At 37.8% G+C, this 24,474-nt stretch overlaps 1 protein-coding gene across 6 annotated transcripts in view; it reads right to left on the reverse strand.

Moving 5' to 3' along the window:
• Positions 1 to 7,925: 7,925 nt before the first annotated feature.
• Positions 7,926 to 24,474, reverse strand: part of LOC111864090 (5-aminolevulinate synthase, erythroid-specific, mitochondrial) — a 32,943-nt gene continuing 16,394 nt past the window's right edge. For 3 of the 6 annotated variants that reach the window (XM_023851088.2, XM_023851092.2, XM_023851093.2), the window contains exons 2-10: positions 23,969 to 24,041; positions 22,411 to 22,578; positions 21,247 to 21,363; positions 18,047 to 18,139; positions 16,199 to 16,409; positions 14,218 to 14,402; positions 12,220 to 12,564; positions 11,522 to 11,790; positions 7,926 to 9,033 (exon numbers count right to left, since the gene is read on the reverse strand). In XM_023851088.2, coding sequence (XP_023706856.1) covers positions 8,821 to 9,033; positions 11,522 to 11,790; positions 12,220 to 12,564; positions 14,218 to 14,402; positions 16,199 to 16,409; positions 18,047 to 18,139; positions 21,247 to 21,363; positions 22,411 to 22,578; positions 23,969 to 24,041 — 1,674 coding nt within the window. In that variant the 3' untranslated portion in view covers positions 7,926 to 8,820. The remainder of the gene's footprint in view (positions 9,034 to 11,521; positions 11,791 to 12,219; positions 12,565 to 14,217; positions 14,403 to 16,198; positions 16,410 to 18,046; positions 18,140 to 21,246; positions 21,364 to 22,410; positions 22,579 to 23,968; positions 24,042 to 24,474) is intronic. The other 3 variants (XM_023851089.2, XM_023851090.2, XM_023851091.2) reach the window with 3 other exon arrangements.

Genomic DNA, 24,474 nt, shown 5'->3' on the forward strand with positions numbered 1-24,474 from the left:
TGAGAAACCTGTTTTCGATCCACTCTGTGAATGTTCAATCAAGTGGAAACTCATCTCAGCACACACAAATTCCTGCATCTCAACACATCTAAATGCACTCTGGCTCTAACATCACGTGTTACGTCAATGATTGCCCTATCAATCCTTCGATCACTTAACGGCTGATATTTCATTACCCCTCCCAACCTCCATGTCAGGGATCAACCCATAACTTCCCCTTCCTCCTTTGACAAACTTCCTAAACTTTTCTTGTCCGTTCTGGTATGTGTGCAGCAGTGTGTAGGTGTGAAGCGTGTGAAGTGCGATGGATTGGTGAGAAACCCCCTCCTCTTTCCTGAGAGTGTGAATACCATACCGAACTGCTATCTAGTGGCCTAACTACAAACGCTTTACGCCATCTAGTTGCACCGTCGGCATTGCAGCACTCTGCATTGGATATTTTAAGTTTGTCAAGAGGAAATTTGTCGATATAGAAGGTTGTACGTATATTTTCATTGTTATAATGAAATTGTTTGCGTTTTAATAGAACAGTTACATTAGAGTAAGCTATAGATTAATCAGAATGACAACGTCAAGGATGAGTTGGGCAGGGCATGTAGCACACATGGAGCCAAACGGAAATTTATGCAAAGTTTTTGTGGAGGCCAGAAGGAAATAGACCAGTAGGAAGACATAAACGTACGTGAGAGAATAATATAAAATGGATCTAAGAGAAAAAGGATCGGTTAATATGGATTGTATTAATCTGGCTCACGAAATGGATAGCAACAGGCTCTTGTGAACACGTTAAAAACCCTTAGGACCCTGTTTTTCAAAAACTGAACAATATAATTTCATATATTCAAACTTTCTTGCCTACCTGCAATGAGATAAGCCTTTGTTGAAAATAAAATGACCTTGCAGGGGTGTTCTGAAGGTATCAGTAAAGATTTCTGGCTAACATATGCATCTGGAAAGCCATCCATTTCAAAAGATATTTCTACACAATGCGCAAAACATTATTCTTGTAAGTGAATGAAAATATGGTACAAATATTATGCTTTTAATATTATCCATTGTCTTGTCTTTATCTAAAAATTGTCCTGTTTATTTTTCAAAACACAACGTTTTGGAGAGTGGATTTTGTTTCTGTCTTCAGGTAAAAGGCAGAATCCAGTCTCTGAAACGTTGTGTTTTGAAAAATAAACAGGGCGTTTTTAGATAGAGACAAGATGATGGATAATATCCAAAAACATAATACTAATGTACCATCATTACAAACTTTTAGATATAATTTGAATGAAAATCTGCAAATTTAGGTATTAGTTTAGTTTACTTTTGACGTAAATCTATGACCATGCGTGTATAATGTATTTCAGGATTGCTACACAATGTAATTTATGGTTTAATAACATAGGAATCGTGTGAAATTACAGAGCAGAGATTTCTTACATAATGTTTTTTGTTTCATGATTTTATACCTTCACTTACAGAAGATATCAATGACTGGTAAAATCATGTACTTCTACTACTGATCCTGGCATTCAACTCTGGGCCAGTGAGAGTTACTGGCCATTTAAACCTTGGTACTAGAGTAGTTGGTTGAGGCACTATGCTCCAAGCCAGAAGGTCATGGGTTTGGGTTCTGATGAGGTAGATATTTTTCAGTCTACCTAATCCTTCCAGCCATACCATGGCCCTGGGGTCGACACAGCCTCTAACAGAAATGAGTAACAGAAATCTTCCTGGGGGGTAAAGGGTGGCTGACGGGTAAGGCTGATAATCTTACTGCCATCTGTGAGCCAACTGTCTAGAGAAAATATGGGAGCCTCGACATCTCAACCCCATGGGCCTTCATGGCCTGCTACATGGATAGCATTGCCTTTTATACCTTTGCTTTAAGTTTTTTTTTTTTCCAAAGAATAAAACTCATGGCGCCATACACCATCCTTTCTTTGTATATTCCAAATAATAAATAATTGTAGAAGGCTGCAAAGTGACTGGTTCAACTTTTGTACATACCAATGGGTGAAGAGAGTAAAAAAATTAAATTGTTTCCTTACCCAACAAATATACTTGACTGTATGTGCAAAACCAAGTAAAGTTTCTGGCATTATGAAGGAAAATGAATTTATCTTCATTTATCATTCATATTTTATGATACATGAAAATGTCTCTGTTACACCGTGGTGACAGGGGGCGTGGAGGTACCCCACCGCTGTCACCCTATGTTATGGCGCAAAGGGGGAGTGGAGGAATCTCTCCACCTCTTCCGCCATCCATGCCGGTGCGCCCTTGGGGAATGGCCAGTTGCAAGGCTGAGCACTTGGTACTCGACTCGTTAACTACCTCTTGGCTGTGAGTTCACAGTCCCGACAACACAGGGAGGTACGGGAGAACGGGGAAATAGAGGGTGTGACTGGGGGGTAAGTCATTAACACCACACATCCCCTTCACTCGGTCTACTCTTGTCTACTAATATATACACTTTATACATATCACTTTCATGGCCGACAGTGGCCAGTTATGCACACATTGTAATTTAAAGAAAAATACACTTGGGTTCACCATCCCTAGCCTTCGAGGTACTTCTTACATCCCCACTCAGGGCCTACACTCTCTCTGCCCTAAACCTGTAACACGACACTTCAAAAATATCTCACTGTATATCCATGACTGATATGAACAATTCCACTTACTTGGTGTAGGAAGCTGATGGTGTCCCTCACTTGGTCTGGCATGACCATGGTTCTGGCTGGCTACTACACTCAGTTACGATGATCAAAAGATTGTTTGATCCAAAAAGATACCATGATCGATTCAATGATAGATTCAATGATAGACACTCTTCCTGTTGCGTCCGCAACTTTATAACCTTCCCCCTGCTGACACCTGTCTTTGGGGTAAGCTCCGCCTCTTCACTAGAGCGAATTTTCCCCCAAGGGTCCGTCTCTCGTTGGTCAGCTGGGTAAAGAGTGTTGGATCTCCTCAGGCTGTCTTGCTGAGTCAGCATTGTGTATGCCTTGGCCGTACAGCCGTTTTCAGTCTCTTCCGTGTGAATTAGCGGTCTAAGCAATGCGACAAATTTCTACTGACGTCGCTCTTCCGCATTGTACTACAAACATTACCCTTTGTCTAACTTCTCTAAGGTGAACCCAAGATAACTTAATACCTAAAAGTTACAAAAACCCTTGCCGAAATTCTATGGCATTACAGTCTCACAAATAAGTTTTCACCTTATGCAAAATTACTGCTTCAAACTTTGAATCTTATATCACCACCACTGCCTCTACCACTGCCTAAAACACCATTATCATTGTTGTCGCTGTTCCCATCATGCTGAAATTAAGGTATGTAATGAGGCAAATCAAAATGCAGGGATACATTCCACCATGTAACAATCTTTATTACCTTACACATAGAAAATAGTCTCTATTTTCTTCATAAATTATTAAAAATAGCCAAATTAACACTGTATACATCACTGTACCTGAGTCTTATTAGTCCATCTTGCATAATAAAATTAACAGAGTGTCGGCAACAACATTATATGTAATGCAGGAAACTGTATTCAAAATTATTTTCATTCAACAGTGAATTACACATAGTTACTACAGGATTCTGACGATGGTGTATAACACACAGAGATACTGGGTTTTCAGACTTTATCCATCGTCCTGATTTTAAGATAGTAACTAAGAAAAACATGACGTTTTGGAAACTGGATCTGTTTCCGTCCTCAGGTGAGGGAAAACACCTATACTGTTGGGTCCCTTAGAAAGAGCTAGCCTCAATCACTGGTCCAGAACGATGGATAAAGTCCAAAAACCCAATATCTCTGAGTGAATAACACATTCATAACAGTTAATACATATTTGTGCCAAAATAGAATTACTTAATTAAGACAAATGGCAGGCCATCTCCTCTTTTCAGCATGTCCTCAGGGCGTGAACTGTGGCCTCCATCTTCTCTTGACGCATGTCCATCCAGGAGATGCAGAAAGTCATCTCGGCTTTCATGACCCATTTCATTTCCTCTTTCATTTCCCTTTGTTTGGCACCTGCTTTGGTTTCCAACCTTGTCATTTTTCTTGGTCGGATATCATTTCTGCCATCATATTTGCATGGCTTTCGGGAGTTCCATCTTTTCCATTTCTTTTTTGGTACTCTGGCGCTGTAACTACATAATTCAATCTTCAATCCACTAACTGACCAATCCAATCCAATCCAATCACGTACATAAGATCCTTACCACTCCTGACACCAAACTGTCATGTGTCCGGGGCTCCATGACTAATAATAATGGCTTCTGGATTGAATGATTGGATTTACTGGCGCTCCTTTCAAATTACAATCAATTATAACAGCTCACAATCAATCGCTGCCTAAGACTCACTCCATTCCTTACTGGACTACTAGTGCTTTCTCTTCCACTGTGACTGACCTGGATCTGATTTACAAATCAGTCACTTATATATTACTAAGGATGAATGACAAATCCAAATGACACCTCACTCATGAATGAACTGAACTAACTCTTTTATAACTTTGGGGTGAACTGAATATAAGTGACCATGTCTTACAGTTCCTCTGTTATTCTGTTTTTATCCATTGCCATGGAAATGTGTTTTAGTGAGTGGTTGTCTAGGAATGGCCTATCCCGGCTTTCAGGTGTCATGTCACAATACTTTATTTGAAGAAAGCAGTCTTCTGGGATTTAGCGCCGTGTATATGTGGTGTTAACCGACGTTTCGGAGGANCTCAGCATCAATAAACAACAATGAACAGCTGGATTCTTGACAGTGGTCATTGTTACCAATTAAGCTGTGTCTTCAAGTGATCTCAGTTCAGCAGTGTCCACTCTATGAGCGATTTCCCCAATATTTTATTACTTTCAGCTGTGTTTAGCAGATCATTTTTGTTGGTCTAAAATGCAAATGTCATAACTGGGCAGATATCCCAACTTATTCTGATTTAAGGTGCACTTAATACTAGTAGCTTAATTATTAGTATTTATCATATCTATAGACCTGAATTTTCAATGCAATGAAAGCAGCCTATTGTGACCACCTGTCATTAGACAAACCTAACCAACTTAACCACTATACAGAAAGAAGTCTTAAAATTATCAATTTTGCATCTGTAGTAATGAAATACATAAGTATTGTTTTCTGTTACTTCTGCCACAATCTCAGAGATTCCTGAAAGTCTTTATTTTGTTTCTGACCCTGTGACTATTATGCAGACTATATTACGTTTTTTATTGCTAGTGGGGTGGGACTAAGTCCCTTGTACTGCGGCCACTTCTGGCCTATTGTACCAGCCCTAGATGATAGGTGAGGGTGATTGTGGAGCAATTGGTGGAATGAAGATTGGCAGGAGAAACCGAAATACTCGGAGAAAACCTGCCCCAGCTCCACTTTGTCCACCACAAATCCCACTTGACCAAACCCGGGCCGCCACAGTGGGAAGCCACGAATAACTGCTTGAGCTCTGGCACGACCCAACTATATGACTTAATGTCAAATTAGTGGATCTGAAGCAATACATATTTATACTTATGAATTACAGCAAAGTGAGTAACACCAGAAAACATAATTTAGTGGACTTTTAACTAGAAATTTTCATTTGTGTAGACTGGTCATTTTTCTGTGCAGCCAAAATAGAATGTTTAAAATACACAGAGAATCAAAATACAAAATGCAAGCAGGTGTGTAAGATACAAGATACATAGGTGGCCAAGTTAAAGAGGGCTGGCCATGTGTGCATCAACACAATTTTGATGTTCCATAAAGATTCAGCCAACAGCAGCTGGTCGATTTACATGAGTGGCCAACTTCACAGGCTTCGTTGAACAATGACAGCATTTTTTTTTCTTGGTAGAGATTATAAAACTATATTAAAAAAAATAGAAGTACATTAGAGAGTGAAACTTTGATTTTGCATTCATAGATTTTACATTTTTTCTTGATTCTAGCACTTTTTGGTTGGTCTTGGCCAAAAGCTCATTCATTCATTCATTCATTCATTCATTCATTCATTCATTTATTCATTTATTTCAAATTCAGTAAATCCAAAACATAGGTTGAAATACAACCCTGGATATAGAACATGTCAATAATAATATTAAAATAAGTTCCAAACATTGAAACAGTCAAGATAAACAATAAAAACGATATAAAATAGTACACAGTGTAATAACAATTTCATTAAATACAAACAGATTAAAACAATGTTAAATTTTAACTGATATATTTCGTCCAATTTACATTTCTTCCCAATTCCACTTAATTTTTTTTTTATCCTGACAAAGGATGTTCACCAGATTTCACATTTGCAGTATTCTATCTAGGACAATTAACAGAAACACTGGTGCTATTCTGCTCATGTTCCAGGTTAGTCTTGGTAAAAGAGCCGTATGTTTTCATATGAATATTCCTGAACCTTGCATGAGTGATCTTACCCAAATGCAGATACAAATGCATTTCATAGTATTACACTTGGGTAGCTGTAGCATTTGTTTTCTTGTAAAGTTGATTACAGATAACTACATAATTCTAGGTGTTGTATATAAATGAGGAAATTAATTTATTAACTAAATTTCTTGGCCTGAAATATGGATAATAAAGCAACGTGGAAAGCACTTATGATAAGTGTTAAATTAGTAATACAAAGCAAGCTGATATGCATATTGGGGCATGTGTCAAACTGGTGTTACAGACTGAAAGGTGTCATGCCAATGTGGTCCTATCTGCAAGTAGCAGATATCTTTTAAATTTTCATTAATGCATGCATATTTTAAATGGCTTGGTACTATCATGTTCAAACATGGATATTTTAAATGGCTTGCCAAACTTATGGTATAAACATACCATATTTTTCTCTTAATCACATCATTTTCATTTTCCTGATTTTACATTTATATTAATTACCTGTGGTTCTGTATGGTGTGAAACCTGGTCTCTGACATTAAGTGAGGAACACAGACTGAGGGTTTTTGAGAACAGGGTGAACGATATTAAAATGGATCTTAGAGAGGTAGAATGGGATGGTATGGATTGGATTGATCTGACTCAGGATAGGGACCAGCGGAGGGCTCTTGTGAACATGATAATGAACCTTCAGGTTCCATAAAATTCTGGGAACTTCTTGAGTAGCTGCACAATTGTCAGCTTCTGAAGATGGGCTCAGCTCCATGAGTGAGTGAGTGATTAAGTGGTCCCTTCAAAATTGTAAAATTAAGGTTTCACTGTAAACATATTTGAAGAAAAAAAGTAAATATTGGGGTTTTATTGATATTGTAACGTGTTTGCGTTACCGAAGACGCCGTAGAGATGGTTAATTGGTTTATTTAACAATCTACAAATAACGGCTACAATTANGTTGGTTCTAATCTCTTCTCTTATGCCCAATATTTCTTCGTGTCTGGCCTCCGCCTTGGCCTGGTCATCTTTTCTGTTGGCCTCCGTCTTGGCCTGGTTTGCCTCCATTTCTTCTTTGTCGGCCTTCCTATCGGCCGACGCCTTTTCCTCATAAGCTGTCATTTTCTTCAGCAGAAGTTCCATCATCTGCTGCATGTCCATTTTGTGGCGGTAAAGTACTTGATGCGCAACATCATCTCTTAATCACATCATTTTCATTTTCCTGATTTTACATTTATATTAATTACCTGTGGTTCTGTATGGTGTGAAACCTGGTCTCTGACATTAAGTGAGGAACACAGACTGAGGTTTTTGAGAACAGGGTGAACGATATTAAAATGGATCTTAGAGAGGTAGAATGGGATGGTATGGATTGGATTGATCTGACTCAGGATAGGGACCAGCGGAGGGCTCTTGTGAACATGATAATGAACCTTCAGGTTCCATAAAATTCTGGGAACTTCTTGAGTAGCTGCACAATTGTCAGCTTCTGAAGATGGGCTCAGCTCCATGAGTGAGTGAGTGATTAAGTGGTCCCTTCAAAATTGTAAAATTAAGGTTTCACTGTAAACATATTTGAAGAAAAAAAGTAAATATTGGGGTTTTATTGATATGAAAACATGCATTCCATTGTGTACAGCTCCTACTGAAGGCACAAAATGTCTGAGGGTCATCTGTCATACACGAACCTCCATCACATGCATATGCACCAACCCATAAGACACTGTGCTCTCAGCTTGAGAGTACTGAAATCAGTCCATTTTAAGACACACAAATAAATTATTCAATATACATATCACATTAACAATGTTAAGCCATGGAATGAGCTAGATCATCAGTGAATGGACCTATTTTCCCTGATACATCAGTGGTCACATGGTCCCTTTTGGACCCTTTAAAAGCTAATATCTCTGGATACATAAGTCTTCAAGTCTACGGTATGCATATTAATAGTCTACACACCTCAACTACAGAGCTACTGCTTGAACTTTTGAAGTGTTATATTCTGCTTAATCAATATTCTTGCTGTGTTGTTATGTACAGTGGACATGAATTTCATTCTCATGTATACAAATGCACCGACTGAACAGGTTTGTGCTTCATCTGCACTCCAATATTCCTCAACATCCTTTCAGATACAATAGTCCCACTTGTACCATCTCAATATTATCGTTAATTGACCAGGCATAAAGACACTCTACTCAAGGTCTAATATTTAGGGCTACCAGACATGACAAGAATGAACCAACAAGCTCAGTTTCTGTTTACAATATCACCACATTTAGGAGGTACTTTTCATGTATATCATTATATGCTGAAGACATCATATTAACTCCAAGAAAGACAAACATAGACACAGATATGAAATGTAAACAGTATGTATGGCCACATACTACCTCTCAAATTGTGCTGTTGGATGCTTATGTGTAGAGAGGGAGCTCTAGGCGCGTCCAGATTTCCAGCATATCTCTCACAAGATTGTCCATCATACATTTTGTATGATGCGGAGTTGGAGCAAGACGTAGTTTCTCTTGTCCTACTGGAACTGTAGGGTAGTTTATTGCTTGCATATAATGGCCATATTCTTGAAGAAGCAAATCAGACACCTGGCTGCACTGAAGCGCATTACCAATCTGACAAAATAAAATATCTCATGTCCATTACTCTAGACAAATAATATTTCACAAACAATAAAAGTTGAGGACAGAAGTGTTATAGACTTTGTTCAATGTAATTCATGCTGGGTGCAACATTTTTTAAAGATGTGTTAACCAGACAAATATTCTAGTTGCATGAGAAAGGATTAGGCTATTCTGGAAAGTTGCAATGGTTCTTACCTCCAATTCGCATGTAAGATTAATTTCCTCTTGTCCTCACAATATCTGTCTTAAATACCTACTGGTCAGACATAAGATAATGACAGAAACAAGTTTATATAAATAAATAAATTAATTATATAGACTATTTTGTTCACAGCCTTATGAACAGTAACCAAATCAGACTGCTTGAGCTTCAAGAGCCAATTCAAATTGCCAAGTGGGAAACTAGAAGCTTTTGGTCACCACTGGTGACCAGTGGACTGTTTTTTTTTCAATCCTGTTCACAAATACCACATTTTCTTTATTTTTCCCACTGGAAATACAACAGAATGCTTGAAACAGGGTTGAATAAGAAGGAACTCCAACTCACATTTTTCAGACTGAACATCAACCACACTATTATTTTTAAGAGGCCAGGAAAACATACCACAATAGTATCACATATTAAAATAATACAATTACATGTTCAAAAAACTGAGATCATGGTATGCAACTGTGCAGAAATGTGCTGTTTAAAAAACATGAGGAGCCTACAACAGGGTGCTGAGGAGAATATTTGGATCGGAGAGAGATGAAGTGACAGGAGGTTGGAGAAAACTGCATAATGAGGAGCTTCATAACTTGTACTCTTCTCCAAGTATAATTAGAATGATCAAGTCTAGGAGGATGAGATTGGCAGGGAATGTGGCACGAATAGGAGAGAAAAGGAATGCATATAGGATATTGGTGGGAAAGCCAGAAGGAGAGAGACCACTAGGAAGACCAAGATATAAGTGGGTGAACAATATTGAAACGGATCTTAGCGAGAGAGGATGGGAAGGTAGGGACAGGATCAATCTGGCTCAAGATAGGGACCAGTGGATGGCTCTTGTGAACACAGTAATGAAACTTCAGTTCCATAAAATGCTGGAAAGTTCTTGTGTAGCTGCACAATTGGCAGCTTCCCAAGATGGATTCAGCTCAATGAGTGACTGAGTAAAGCTATCCCTGTAACAGGCCATGGAGCCCTTACAGTGAGATGTTGAGGCTCTCAAATTTTCTAGACAATCAGTGAAGAGGTGGCATTCAGGTCATCAGCCATATGCTCCAGCCACCCTTTACCCTAAGGAAAATTCCTGGTACTCATTTCTGTTAGAAATTCAGTTGACCCCAGGCCCATAGTACAGCTGGAAGGATTAGTCACTTGAAAAATCCAGTGACCTCATCAGGTATCAAACCTGTGACCTTCCAGCTTGTAGCATAGTGACTCAACCATGCTACCCTGTGCCCCGAAAAATTTTAAACACAAGTTTTTTATATGTTCATTAACGAAATATTACAGTAAAGGGAAAAAAATATATACTTATAATTTTAAATCTATCGTTAACAAAGTCACAGAGTAATTATGGAGAAAAAAAAAAAACTAAATTCTAAATATCATACCTAAATGTAAGCTTACACTGACAAAAACATGTTTACAGTTCTTTGAAATATTTTAGCAGCGTAGCCTCAACTGCTTTTTCTTTCTTTAAATCTTCATATACATGCCAGTAGACAAATAGTACTTTATCCACATCTCAGCAAATTTTCATGCTTTGACTGAGGTTAGGGTCAGCATCCATAACTTTTTGCTTCACATCTTTTACAGCTTGGAAGATATCTTAAAACCTCTTGAGAGTACTCTTGTTCACTTGCACTTAAACAAATTTAAAGTTTTGTCTGAATAGCTGCTCTGCTAAGTAGAATGCGTTTTTGATTCCAATCATCAGTCCATACAGTAACACTTCTATTCCTTGCAGATGTTTGCACACAACAAAAAGTGGATGGAGCTTTACTTTTTTTTTCTTGTCTTTCCCTGTGTGTTTTATAACATTCTGTACCGTAGAGTCAGGTATTGCGAAATCTCGTCCTATTTTTGAGTTGCTGTGACCATGCCATTCAGTCACATCAATTTTTTTTTCTATAATGTAATAATGAGCCTCTCCTTTTTTGCATTTTCAGTTTTTTGTCTGAAGGAAACTTCCTTTTTTTCCATTTTGTTTAGGGCACTTCTTTAAACAATTAAAATAAATCATGAAAAATAACATATATTAAGGCAGGCAGCAGCACATGAGAAGATAAACAACTGCAGAGTGAAGCAGTGACATCTAAAACCCTAACAGTAACCTCAATTGTGCATGCACTAGTCTCACATTAACTGAATTCTGGTTTGCATTAAATGCAACCTGGTACGGCTGTATAATTTGCACTAAAATGAATATAGTATTATTCGAACTTGCACTAATTGTGAACTTGCTGTACATTATTATTTCATTTTACTTACTTTTATTGGAATAATATGTGAAGGAGTGTGTTCCACAGGTAAACCTTTATCTAGAAGTTGCTGACGTAAGTAACAGACATTCTCCTGATGCACTTTTCGCAGGGACCGTCCCTCATCTGAACGCAGAATTCTAATGGCTTTTAGCGCTCCAGCAAGCACAGTTGGTGGTAAAGAGGTTGTAAAGATGAACCCTGCTGCATAGCTGCGAATCATATCCACCAGGTACGAAGTGCTGGCAATGTAGCCTCCTACATTGCCAAATGCTTTGCCTAAAACAAATTTGTTAAAAAAAAATTATGAGTACTGATTCAAAACATGAATAAGAGCTTGCACATAGCATACAGAAAAAAGTGATAATACTGTGAGGTGGGGAACTGGCATTAGGATGGATTTTTATATAGAATATTTAAAAAATAAGCACAAACTGTGTGAGATTATTATTGAGGAGTACAGACAGGAATTTCATACGGTACGGTTTATAAATCCCAGAAGACTGCTTTCTTCATGGTTTATAAATGTTTTGATGCTGAAATACAGACAGTAGAACTTTGGTTTTATTATTATTTATTATTATTTACTGTAGTAAATTAAAGATCATACAATTGTTTACCCTGCAATATGATTTATATAGCAAATAGCTATAAACCACCAACAAACCTGGCGGTCGATGCTAACACACATTCTATTTCTGTACTTGCCTAGAGTACCAGATATTATATCCATGTTTGCCAACTGTCCATCACGTTCACCAATGCCTGCTCCATGCTCACCATACAAGCCAACGGCATGAACTTCATCCACAAAAGTGAGTGCTCCATGTTCATGAGCCACAGCACACATTTCTTCCAGCGGACATACTGCACCTGTCATTGAATGCACTGTTTCGAAAGCCACTATCTTTGGAACATGTGATGCTACTGTAGACAGAAGTTCCGCTAGATGGTCTACATCATTGTGACGAAAAATATGTTTTGGAACTCTGCTGTTGCGTATCCCTTGAATCATAGAGGCATGGTTTCCAGCATCCGAGAAGATATGGCAACCTTGTAACATGGAAAAGAAACTAATAATTTTGTAAAAAAATGACATAAAATATACTTAACAATAAAAACCACCAAAGTAAAAATGTGTATAAATACCGCATATCTAAAAATGTTTATATATATATGTTACATATCTATAACAAGAGCTCCAAAGTGTTCCCCATAAAATTATGTTAACAAACCCTTTAATGTAACATAATCCTACTGCACCGCCATGGCTTGCTTCTCTCACCAATTCTAGTGACATATACTAAAACTGTTTCATTTGCAAAGCCTGCTTATATTCATATTAGACATCAGTTATTTCAATAATAAATTAAATATTTCATGCAGAAACAAATCTTCCCCAAACATTTTATAGCATGTATGGACACTGCTAAGCAAAAGGAAAATAAACAGTGACTGTTTCTAGGCAACGGCTCAGTAAACATGTTCCTGCGGCAACAAATAAGCATACAAATATAGAAGAATGGTGTTTCCTATGTGGTCCGTGCCATGATGGAACTCTGACAGTTGGAGGAATGAGTTCAGATGAGTTCTGCAAGGGAGTCTCTGAAGAGATGGTGCTATAATTGAGTTGCCAGTTCAGTTGTGGGATATTCGCCGGACAGTAATGTTGTGAGCACAGAAGCTGAAGAATTTCAATTGTTGAGAGGTGTTACCAAGCAGCAACTACTGAAGACACTGTAGGCTGGAGAAGACTAGTAAAGTGTTGAAATCAGCAACAGTGTTATAGTTGTTTGTAGTTATGACCTGTAAGCGGTTAATAAATCTATGCACCAATCCATACCCTGTCTACTATCACACATATGTGTTACAATATCTTCTTTGTGCTATAAATAAAAAATTAAAAAATAGTGCATGCAATGATCATAGTCAGAAAATGTGGTATTGTTATCTCCCACCATACATGATTCTGACTTAGGGAAATTCCATTTTCTTTAATTTCACATATTTGTTTTAATAAAGATTGAAAATAACTGAATAATTTGTATGAAACAAAGAAAACTGTATTCATAACCAGCTAAAATGAATGACAGTAACTTAAATGAATTGTATACTTTGGAATGAAAACTAAAGGCGGTGAAATCAAAGAACAAATATCAGCAAAAATTTTGGGCTATGCCGCCACTCCTAGGAATGCAACTACCACGTCACTCAGGGGATACCTGAGTTTACAAATCACTGTCTCCAGTAATCCATTAATAACAGCTTTTAAGCAGGCTGCTTGAACTCCTATGTGATCCAGTATAATGATGATGCGAAAAAAAAAAAAACACCATGGCCTGTAGTCCGCAAGCGAACCATACCGACCGAGCAACCGCCGCTTGTCAGCGAAGATTTCGTGCCAACTTTTGCGGATAGAGGGTGTCGCGTGGTCAGCGCAATGAATCCCCATGGCCGTTAATTTCTGTTTTCTAGACCGGAGCCGCTATTTCCTTAAAATAGCTCCTCAATTATCCTTACGAGGCTGAGTGGACCTCATTCCAGAGCCACTACTTCTCCGAAAAAATCTGATAGTGCCGGGAATGGAAACCTGACCTCTGGATCTGTAGCCCGGAACTCTGACCACTAGACCACAGAGGCGGTCGATGGTGTGACAATGTTTATAAAAAATAATAAAGTCATGAACCTGGCAGAGTTGGCACTCACCTGGAAGGGCCTTTGCAAGAGTATAGAGAGTGGAATCATTAGCTACAAAACAGGAAGTGAATAACAATGCTGAGTCCTTCTGGTGAAGAGAGGCTAGCTCTGCCTCCAACAACTCGTGGTTCAGCGAGTTTCCTGAAATATTCCTTGTGCCTCCAGCACCCGCACCATACACTTCCAGAGCTTGCCTAAATAAATTACATTTTCATATATTAGAACACAGTTTAACTCGTAAGATTTGAGGCTTTCACGGCGGTGACTATGAAGAAAGNCTCAATGCACTTTGTGTCACATTTTAATTTACTATTGTGAGATTTAAACATTACTAGTATTTCTATGTTCAAATCAGTGATGTAGAAAGACATCCTAATTAATTGCTTCACTCTGTATCACTTCCTCAATATTTTCCTAGAATAATAAAATTTTAATGTAAAAATATGAAAACAAAAGAGTGTCAAAATGCATTTTCATAGCCCAGAAAATGCAATGAAAATGGAAGATTATTTCTTGATGTGGATTAAAGTGGAATATCGCTTGTTCGATTTTAGTCTAATAACACAGCAGTAGAGTTAACATTTATCTTACTGAACATCTTGGATTGAAAACTGTTATGTTCGTAATTGCCGTTATATAGCCTCCGCACCAGCCACACAGAAAAAACAACCTATATTGTTAAAACATGTTTATTGAACAAATGCATAGCAATGGTTGCTGCATGGACTCCACAGAAAGCTAGTCATGTGATAGCTACCTCACCAGCCCATTAGCGCGCTGACCATTGCCTAGCAATGAGCTATAAACATCCATCCTATTGTTGAGCACACTTACGCAATTGCCTAGCTATACACATTACAATATCAACATAATGACATGACTTAAAAATAAATTTTTTTATAAAAGAACCTTGCTTATGCTGGAGTTTCTCTTTATAGAAAACAATATTTTGTGCAGATTAAGGCTTCAGGAATAATTGTGTTCTGTCCTGAAGTGTTTTCCTTTCTTGTGTCACATGTATGTGCAATTTTAAAATGTTAATTCTAATATGTAGATTTGTTGTAATATGTGCCATGGTAGGTAAGATACAGCATTCAGTTTTCTAACTAGAGTCTGTAGCACTTTTCAGTCTGTACATAAATTCTATATTAATACAACATTGTAATAAGGTGAATAATTCCAAACATAAACTGTTAACTTCCTGAAAACATGACTGCATTTTCACACGACATTTCCACTTCTTATTGTGTGCGTATGGAAACTGATTTACATCTGAAAGTTTACTGGTGCATAACATTACAAAAAATTAAATACCACGAACGATGCTACTTACTGGAGGTCAACCATGTTACTGTAAGGTGATAAATAATTTTGAAACAATAACATTGTCGCAAACATTCATATTACACTATATGTAAGCAACTAAACTTGGAAGATGTAACATTTCTTCAGTACATGTCAATTCAAACCATACACATGACATGACATAAGTTCTTAATAACAGAAAACTGTCACATTCACCAAAAACAATTTATTCAGACTTCCTTTACCCTATGTCTGCAAAACTACTCGGTCAGCACCAAAGCCCCAACTTGGCCGCGCCATAGCTCAAGTGGCTAGTCGCTGGCTTCCCACCGCAGTGGCCCGGGTTCGATCCCGGGTCTGGTTAAGTGGGATTTGTGGTGGACAAAGTGGCACTGGGGCAGGTTTTTTCTGAGTACTTTGGTTTCCCCTGCCAATCTTCATTCCACCAATTGCTCCACAATCACCCTCACCTATCTGGGGCTGGTACAATAGGCCAGAAGTGGCCGCAGTACAAGGGACTGTCCCACCCCACTAGTACTAAAAAAAGCCCCAACTTATTAAATAAAGAATATGGGTTACAGGCTTAATAATGGATTAAAGTCTTATTAATACTGAAGACAATAAATGATATGATACTGAGAGTAATTAAATAACTTGTAGATATAAATTATATTAATAATCTCACCTAACAGCTTCCTTCACTTCAGGATGACGCGATATACCCAAGTAATCATTGGAGCACCACACTGTAATAGGTCGTTCACCCCAGCTGTATTCATAGGCTTTAGGAAACTCTGCAGCCAAGCGATTTACTTTCTTGAACACTCGATATGAATGATCCTTCTTCTTGCGCATTATTTGTTCATGGAAAAATTCCTCATAAGGAAATGTTTCACCTGAAACATTGGTTAGAATCACATAATACATAACAGTGAGAGAATAAAGGAAAGAAAATGTACAGGGCCAATCATTTGAAATAAAAACTGCAACTAAACTTTCATCCCTGATTTAGTTGTTCATAATTCTTTAGTTTTTTGTACATCTATCAATGTTCAATGTCCATAGATAGATGTTCTAGAGGAATGCTGATTTAAAATTCTGGACCCTACTATATGCAACAGTTGCCACATTATTGTTCTGGATTGTTCTTGCAAAATCGTTTTTGTCTGTGGCACATGATCAGCTAAAGACCTATGGCTCATGCATCTATTTTTGAATGGTGTCATAAAAAAAGTGGAATGGTTTCTTCCACCCACTCTCCATCCTTCCTTTGAAAACTGAAAGTTTACTGAAAATGAGGACATACTTCTAACCATCATTTGTGAAAAGGGGATTCAAACCCCTGACTACAGAGGTGCTGGTTAGTGTGCTAAGAGCACACCATCAGCAGATAGTGATGCAGATCATCATATCAGAAAATTACTAAAATTCTATTTTCAACATACAATGGGAACCAAAATCATTATACCGGAGATCCTGTTCAAGACATGAGACTCCTTTTACATGATGTTACATACTCAGGACATGATGCACCCTTAAAAAAGCATGAGACAGACTTGAAATTAGTGGTAATATGTCTTACACTTAAAACAATGTGATGTACGCCTATGCAGTCATGCAGCATACAAATGTTGTAGGTTTCACTTTGTGCCATACTTCATTTAAATATGTACTTAAAATACCTTCATATATTTAATTGTTGGCACACTTCTCAACATGAAATCATCTAGCTACTAATATATAAATATGAAGAGAGCCAACCAATAATATAAAGCAAAGAGACCATATAAATATAACAGAGCCGATTTCAAAATAAATGTCTCTTTTACTGTTTCTGTAGAGCAGCAGTTCTCAAACTTTTGGTACCTGCAGCACACTTGGGATATTCATTTCTCTTGTTGTGCCCTGCCAGAATTGGAATGGAGAACTATACTTTATAACAAAAGTACGTATACTTTTTTTTTTCAAACATTATTTAATTTGTAAAAATATAAAATTATCACAAAAGAGAAAGATGATGCTCTGTTATAAATTTCACCTTAAAAAGTTTATGCAAATGCAAATTCTGTTTCATATAATCATTCCTCTCTTCAAGATCTCATGGTGCACTTGACAGAACTCTTAGCATACTGGTTGAGAACCCCTTCTCAAGTAGGTAATTAATTTGAACACTAAACAAAGGATAACTAGTGCATACAGAGGGAATTTAACATTGGTATATTTGGACTGACACCACAGAAATTTATCACTAACATGGGAAACCCTTCAAGTTAAGGGATAAGAAATCAGGATTTCATAGAACTGCAAAATGATTGGATGGTTTCTTGTATATTGTACATTGGGACAGTTATTATAAATCTTAAAGTGAAGTAGGAAGGATTCTAGTACTGTTGCTGAGATAAAGAAATAAAAAATGAAAGAAGGAAAAAAAATCATAACAGTGCAAGACAAAAAGAATAAATTCACAGGACACTGCTACAATTCATGCATGTGGGGAAAAGTTTCTGCAGAATAATATAAATAATTCCACCACCTTTAGCCTTGTCCATGGGGCACTGAGATTCTGGACTCTCAAAAAGTCTCTGTGTAATTACTTCAGTAGAGACAATTTCTTCAGCTTTCCAAGCTGCCCAAAGAAAAGAGAAAGTCAACATATGAACTACAACAACATTAAATAAATATGTCTATCAATTAAGGGCATATAGAAAAGATGACCATTTTAAGTAGTGCAATATACGATAAGTGCTGAAAAGAATATATTTTAAAAATTACTGTTCTGTCAGTAATGCTGAATGACATTAGTGCACTAAAGCCCTACTGGTATAGTTACCAGATGAGCAGTGAGATAATAAAAAGATTCATAATTTGTATAACTGAGTCTGTGGATGACCAAAATATCTGAATATCACACATGTTAAAACTGTCCAGAGATGAATACATTAACAATCCACCATAAATCCTGATCACACACCTGGAAGGTGACAGCTGTAATATATCCCCTTACTTTTGAATAATCCAAACAAACATGGCCCAAAACCATTCCATATAACTTTACTGCATCACATTTTTTTTTTATAAAATTACATTTTATAATTGAAAATATGTATCTTAAAACAAGGAGAGACTCAGGTTGTAATTTGTACAAAATTACCATAATCCCAGATGCTTCAATATTAAGTTCACCTGAATATACACATGCATGCTATTATGCCCACTACATCTACTATAAACAGCTGTGGTGCTTTATAAGTTGATCAAGGTCCAAATTCTGAAGTATGTGTTTCTTTACCCAAGTTCATAACAATTTCTATAAACAAGATAATCTACCGCATCACACTGTGTTGTTCTAGTGTTTAGCACAGAGGCTAGATTGTTACTTTCACCAACAGGCTACACAACAATGATCACTGACCGACTTTCTGATCTCAAATGATGTCTTATAGGTATTCTCTATCAGGCAAATGATCTCCACACTTCTAGAGCACCATGATTTCCAAACCCATACCTGGAAGACAGCAGTGACTATGAAGCCATGCAGTTTGGCTGATAATACCAACCTTCCTCCAAGGCCGTGCCATAGCTCAAGTAGTTAGTCGCTGGATTTCCACCATGGCGGCCCGGGTTCAATCCCGGGTCAGATCAAGTGGGATTTGTCGTGGACAAAGTGGTGCTGGGGCAGGTTTTCTCCAAGTACTTCAGTTTCCCCTGCCAATCTTCATTCCACCAATTGCTCCACAATCACCCTCGCCTATCATCTGGGGCTGGTACAATAGGCCAGAAGTGGCTGCAGTACAAGGGACTTAGTCCCACCCCACTAGCAATAAAAAAAAACCTTCCTCCAGTATCTCCCTGTTTTATAAACTGTAACGTGTGTCACATTAAATGAAAATAAATTCATCACTGAACATTATGAGGCAATTTCCCTTATTTTTAGACGATTTCCAAAAGGAAAACTCATCATATGGAGTGATGCAGTACCTGTATGTCCACACTAAAAGCTTTCGAATGAATAGGTCTATTTAACATTAAAGTCTGCATTAAGTTCATGTCACTGGAGATTTCTGTATTTTAAATATTAACATAACAACCAGGTAGACTGCTACGGTAAGGGCAACAAAAACACCATTTAATGTAAGTTCATGAAATTCTAAACTGTAACAAATCCTTTAAAATGTGTTAACATTTGATGAGATATTTCATACAGAAGACTGGAAAATAATGAGATGACACCATACAAGAGATTTTGATCTCATTACTGCGATGGGTCAATGCTGTGAGGCATGTGAAATCTCAAAATGGTATGAAAACATAATGATATATACGTAACCATATACCCTACATACCAGCCTGTGTCTATATATTAAACAATACCAAGCATGGAAAGTGTGTCAACGTTCCAGGTCATGTCGTGATAGATACTGTCACGTGATAAGTGACTACAGACAGCTTTTTGATTTGTAATCAGATTTATTGGACACTTTAACAAGCAACTCGTGACTACACTTTACAAATCACTATCACACTCAGATTAGTGTTCTCAGTCACTGTCTTCACTGCATTGCTTGGTAGTGGCTTCTAACGCTGGGTATTCCCCTTCCCCTGGGTTCCTGAACTCTCCCTGGCCTCGCTACAAGATTCTCACTTCTCACAACTGCAACTTTCAACTGACTGACTGAACGCCCTCCATCTCCACTCTTCTTCAGACTCTCGACTTGGACTCTATACTCATACTGACTGGTCCTCATTATACAGCCTCAGCATGGACCACACAGAAAACACCACTTCCAGCAGCTATACTATTGCTGTATGCGTATCTGTTGTGGCAATTATGTGACAGCTAGTGAGCCACTGCCTAGCAACAGAAATGTTTAAGGAGCCGTTTCCTAGCAACGGCTGTATCTGCTGGCTTCACAGTTCTGGCTTTCAGCAGACATGCCACAATGTATAAAGTGAACTTCAGGTCTATCTCACCTTCCTCCTCATAGGCTCTAACACAAACAATCACTTCAACAAGATTCACAGAAAGAATGTATGATGTATAGTAAAGTAAAAAAAGTAAAGCTATCCCTGTAGCAGGCCGTGAAGGCCCATAGGGCTGTGAGACATTGAGGTTCCCACATTTTCTAGACAATCGACTCAAAGATGGCGGTAAGGTTGTCAGCCTTACGCACCGGCCGCGCTTTACTCCCCAAGAAAATTATTTGACTTCAGAAACATTCATGGTTATCTATATATGATACACTCAGCGTGAAGGTCATAAAACTGTGGTTAAATAAGAATAATCAACTTCATCGAGGACAGTCCTTACTGGAAAGCTGAAAGCTGCTAAACTAATCAGGAAATCACTTGCCTTTCATGGAATCCTAAGCTTCCACCCTTTGGACCATATTTTGAGCCAGATGAATCCATTTTTGTACCCTCCATTACTCTGTCTTTAAAGTCAATTACAATATTATCCTCCAATGAATGTTAAATCTCTGAAGTTGTCTTTCGTTCATGTTTTCCAATAAAAATTCTATACACATTTTGCATCTCTCGCAAATGTGTAACATGCCCCATCAACCGCATCCTCTTGGTTGAAGCCTCTCTAATATTTGGTGAAGGAAACAAAGATCCTTGTTTTGCAGTTCTCTCCAGCACTCTACAAACAGCTACTAGATGGCTCCTACAGGTGTAATACACAAATTAAAGCATTTCCTATTTCCATAGAATGAATATGGACGGACTACTTACCACTTTCAGATGTTGGAGTCAAATCGATTACATCATCCTGCATCTCTTGGCTTGCTTCCTTCACTAACGGCGTCACTTCTGCTAAGAATGGGCATTTCTTCACAGCTTCCATGTCTACTGGAAACAAGCATGAAGAAGAGCAATAACTTTATACCCCATTCAAAAAAATCTTTGAATTTTCATACAAATGTAAAATATAATTTTTCTGGTAAACCTTAAAGAGCAGGTTTAATGGGATATTCAACTTACAGATTTCAATAAATCTCTTTCTTTCCTTTTACAAAGATTTTATTGCAGTAATAATGCCTAAAATAGGAGCTGCGGTAGCTCAGTCAGTATAGTAACTAGTTACGGGCTGGATGACCTAGGTGTCGGGGTTCGACTCCCTATGGGGGGGGGCAAGAATTTTCATTTCTCCATGTTGTCCAGGCTGGCTCTGGGGCCCAATCAGCCTCCTATCCAATGTGTACCAGGGGCTCTTTCCGCAGGGCATGAAGCTGACCATTCACCTCCAACTAGTGCTGAGGTCAAGTAAATGTGGGTCTATACATCCACCCCGCCATACATCTTCATGGCGTATTGCCAATAAGTTATGCACAGGGACAACTTTACCCTTACCTTTACCTTTACCTTTCACCTAATAATGCCTTCTACAGCATTTAGGTAACCTGAGTACTTTAAGTAATTCATGGTACTAATAACGCAAAAATAGCCCGGTCTCAGTTGAGGTAAGGTCGGTTTAGGTTGTTTTTAAGGCATTCCTAATCAGCCCACCATAATGGCATTGACCTCAGATAATCTCAGTCAACAAGATCTTATGTCTAATACAGGTAAAACTGAACATTGCCCTATGCACAATAAACAGCACATAACAGATAACGAGAATATAAAAAATATCATGTACTTGTATCTAATCACTATTCAGGCATGGGAACCAAAGGGTGTGAAACATCATCCTTTTTTTTTTTCTATGAGTACTGCAGATGGCAAAATAAAGCCTCTGGAGTTACTGAAATTATCTTCCTTTATAATTATACAGACTGTATGACAGGTTGGATAACAGCGTATCTGTTCCAATGTATAATGTCATATGTTTCACTTCCCATTATAATTAAATTACAGACATTCCATAATAATACAAACTTCTGTGTACTTCATCTTTACCTTCGTCAGAAGAGCTGGCAGAAGTGAGAGTTCCAGTGAGTCGAGATATGAAGGGGCAATGCTGTCCATACGTTTTCAGCAAATTACTTCCATAGTTGCGAATATACGAGGGTGACAAACGTGTCATGAATGGGCAAGGCATTCCGTCTGCGTTATCAAGGAACAGATCTGTGTAATATAACCATAAAATTTCAGTGGTACTGACACTGGTACAGATGAACGAATTAAATGACTCAGTAGTGTCACTGTTTGGTCTCTGACATTAAGGTAGGAACATAGACTGAGGGGCTTTGAGAGCAGGATTCTGACAAAAACGTTTGGATTGAAGAGAGATGAAGTGACAGGAGGTTGGAGAAAACTGCATATTGAGGAGCTTCATAACTTGTACTCTTCTCCAAGTATAATTAGAATGATCAAGTCAAGGAGGATGAGATGGGCAAGGCGTGTAGCGTGAATGGGGGAGAAGAGGAATGCATATAGGATATTGACTGGAAGGGCAGAAGGAAAGAGACCACTAGGAAGACCAAGATGTGGGTAGGTGGACAATATGAAAATGGCTCTTATAGATATAGGATGGGATGGTATGGACTGGACCAATCTGGCTCGGGATAGGGAGCACTGGAGGGCTCTTGTGAACATGAACATAATCACAATCATCAATCATAATCAAGATTAAACTCTTTGCAAGGGGCCCAACTGAGTAGGCGTCTTCCTTTCTCACCTGAAGACGAAAACAGATCCAGTTTCTGAAATGCTGTGACCTCTATTACCTAGAATTCCAGACGATGGAAAAAGTCCAAAAACCCAGTAACCTTATGTTAAGTTTTGAGAAATTTTAACCATTCCCTGTCATAACCTGTAATTCTGGGGCGATAAGTGACTTTGTAATTACAGTAACAAAGAACTGTCATAAATTAGAACTTTCAAACCACTGATCAACGATCATTTCTTAAGCTGCAGGTTACTCAAAATAATGAATCATACACTACTCTGGCACAGGCTCCTTCTTGTAGAGTATCTTCTACTGAAAACTAAAAATTATAATTTTCTTATTGTGTATTCAATACATTGAACATGACAACACTAACAAAAAAAAAATGCATTGAAAGGAAGATGCATAATACTAAAAAATTAACTGACATCCTATTTCAGTTTTCTAACAAACCCAAGACTGAGCAAGATCAAGCTGAGCTCAATTTTCAATGCACTCTCATGTCCCTAACAATTTATGTTCATAATTTTGGACTTTTGTTTTTGTCATATAGTTGTGCGTGCTGTGCTTTGTTCGAGTGTCGTGGATTATTTTGCATGTTGTGACTTACTGTATTATCACTGCCATGGGTAAAAACCCATCTGCAGTCAATACAAAAAATAAAAACAATAATTTAAATTACTATTTCATGTCCAGATTCTTATGAACCACTCAACAGCAGTTTTGGTGCAAAACCCCCTGAACTTTCAGAATCTTTAAACCTCTGTTCCTCAGTGTAGAAGGTATTTACACTACTCCATCATCAAGGCATAGTAAAGTTGTCTGTTTCTACATTGAGACATTTACCTCTGTGAAAGGACAATATGCTTAGCTGAGATGAATTCAAATGAGTCAGCAACTTCCTGCTCTGACGAGCTAGCTGCAAAAGAAAAGTATGTTTATTCATAAAAAAATTAACTTTTACCATTAACAATACAGATCATTAACTGCAATGAAACAAGTGTTCATCAGCATGCCTTAAAAATTCCATTACCTGCATCATTACACTTTCTTGGCATTGATTATAATACATAAGTATCAAACACAAAAGTTTCTTAACTAAAACACAAAATTCACACCAATATGCTTGTCTACTTCACTTCAGTAATATTTCATGACTATGGTTCAACAAATATATCTGAACTCTACCAGATGCTTAAAAGAACTTATCTCCCCATTATAACACAATACAAAATTAATTAATTCACTGCTGGGTGATGCTTAATGTGGGAAAAATTAAGAGAAGTTAGGCATCAGATTTCTTAGAGCACTTTCTTTACCTACTGTGCTACAGCAGCGGTACATATGAGTAT

The sequence above is a fragment of the Cryptotermes secundus genome, unplaced genomic scaffold (assembly GCF_002891405.2).
Source record: "Cryptotermes secundus unplaced genomic scaffold, Csec_1.0 scaffold708, whole genome shotgun sequence".
NCBI lineage: Eukaryota > Metazoa > Arthropoda > Insecta > Blattodea > Kalotermitidae > Cryptotermes > Cryptotermes secundus.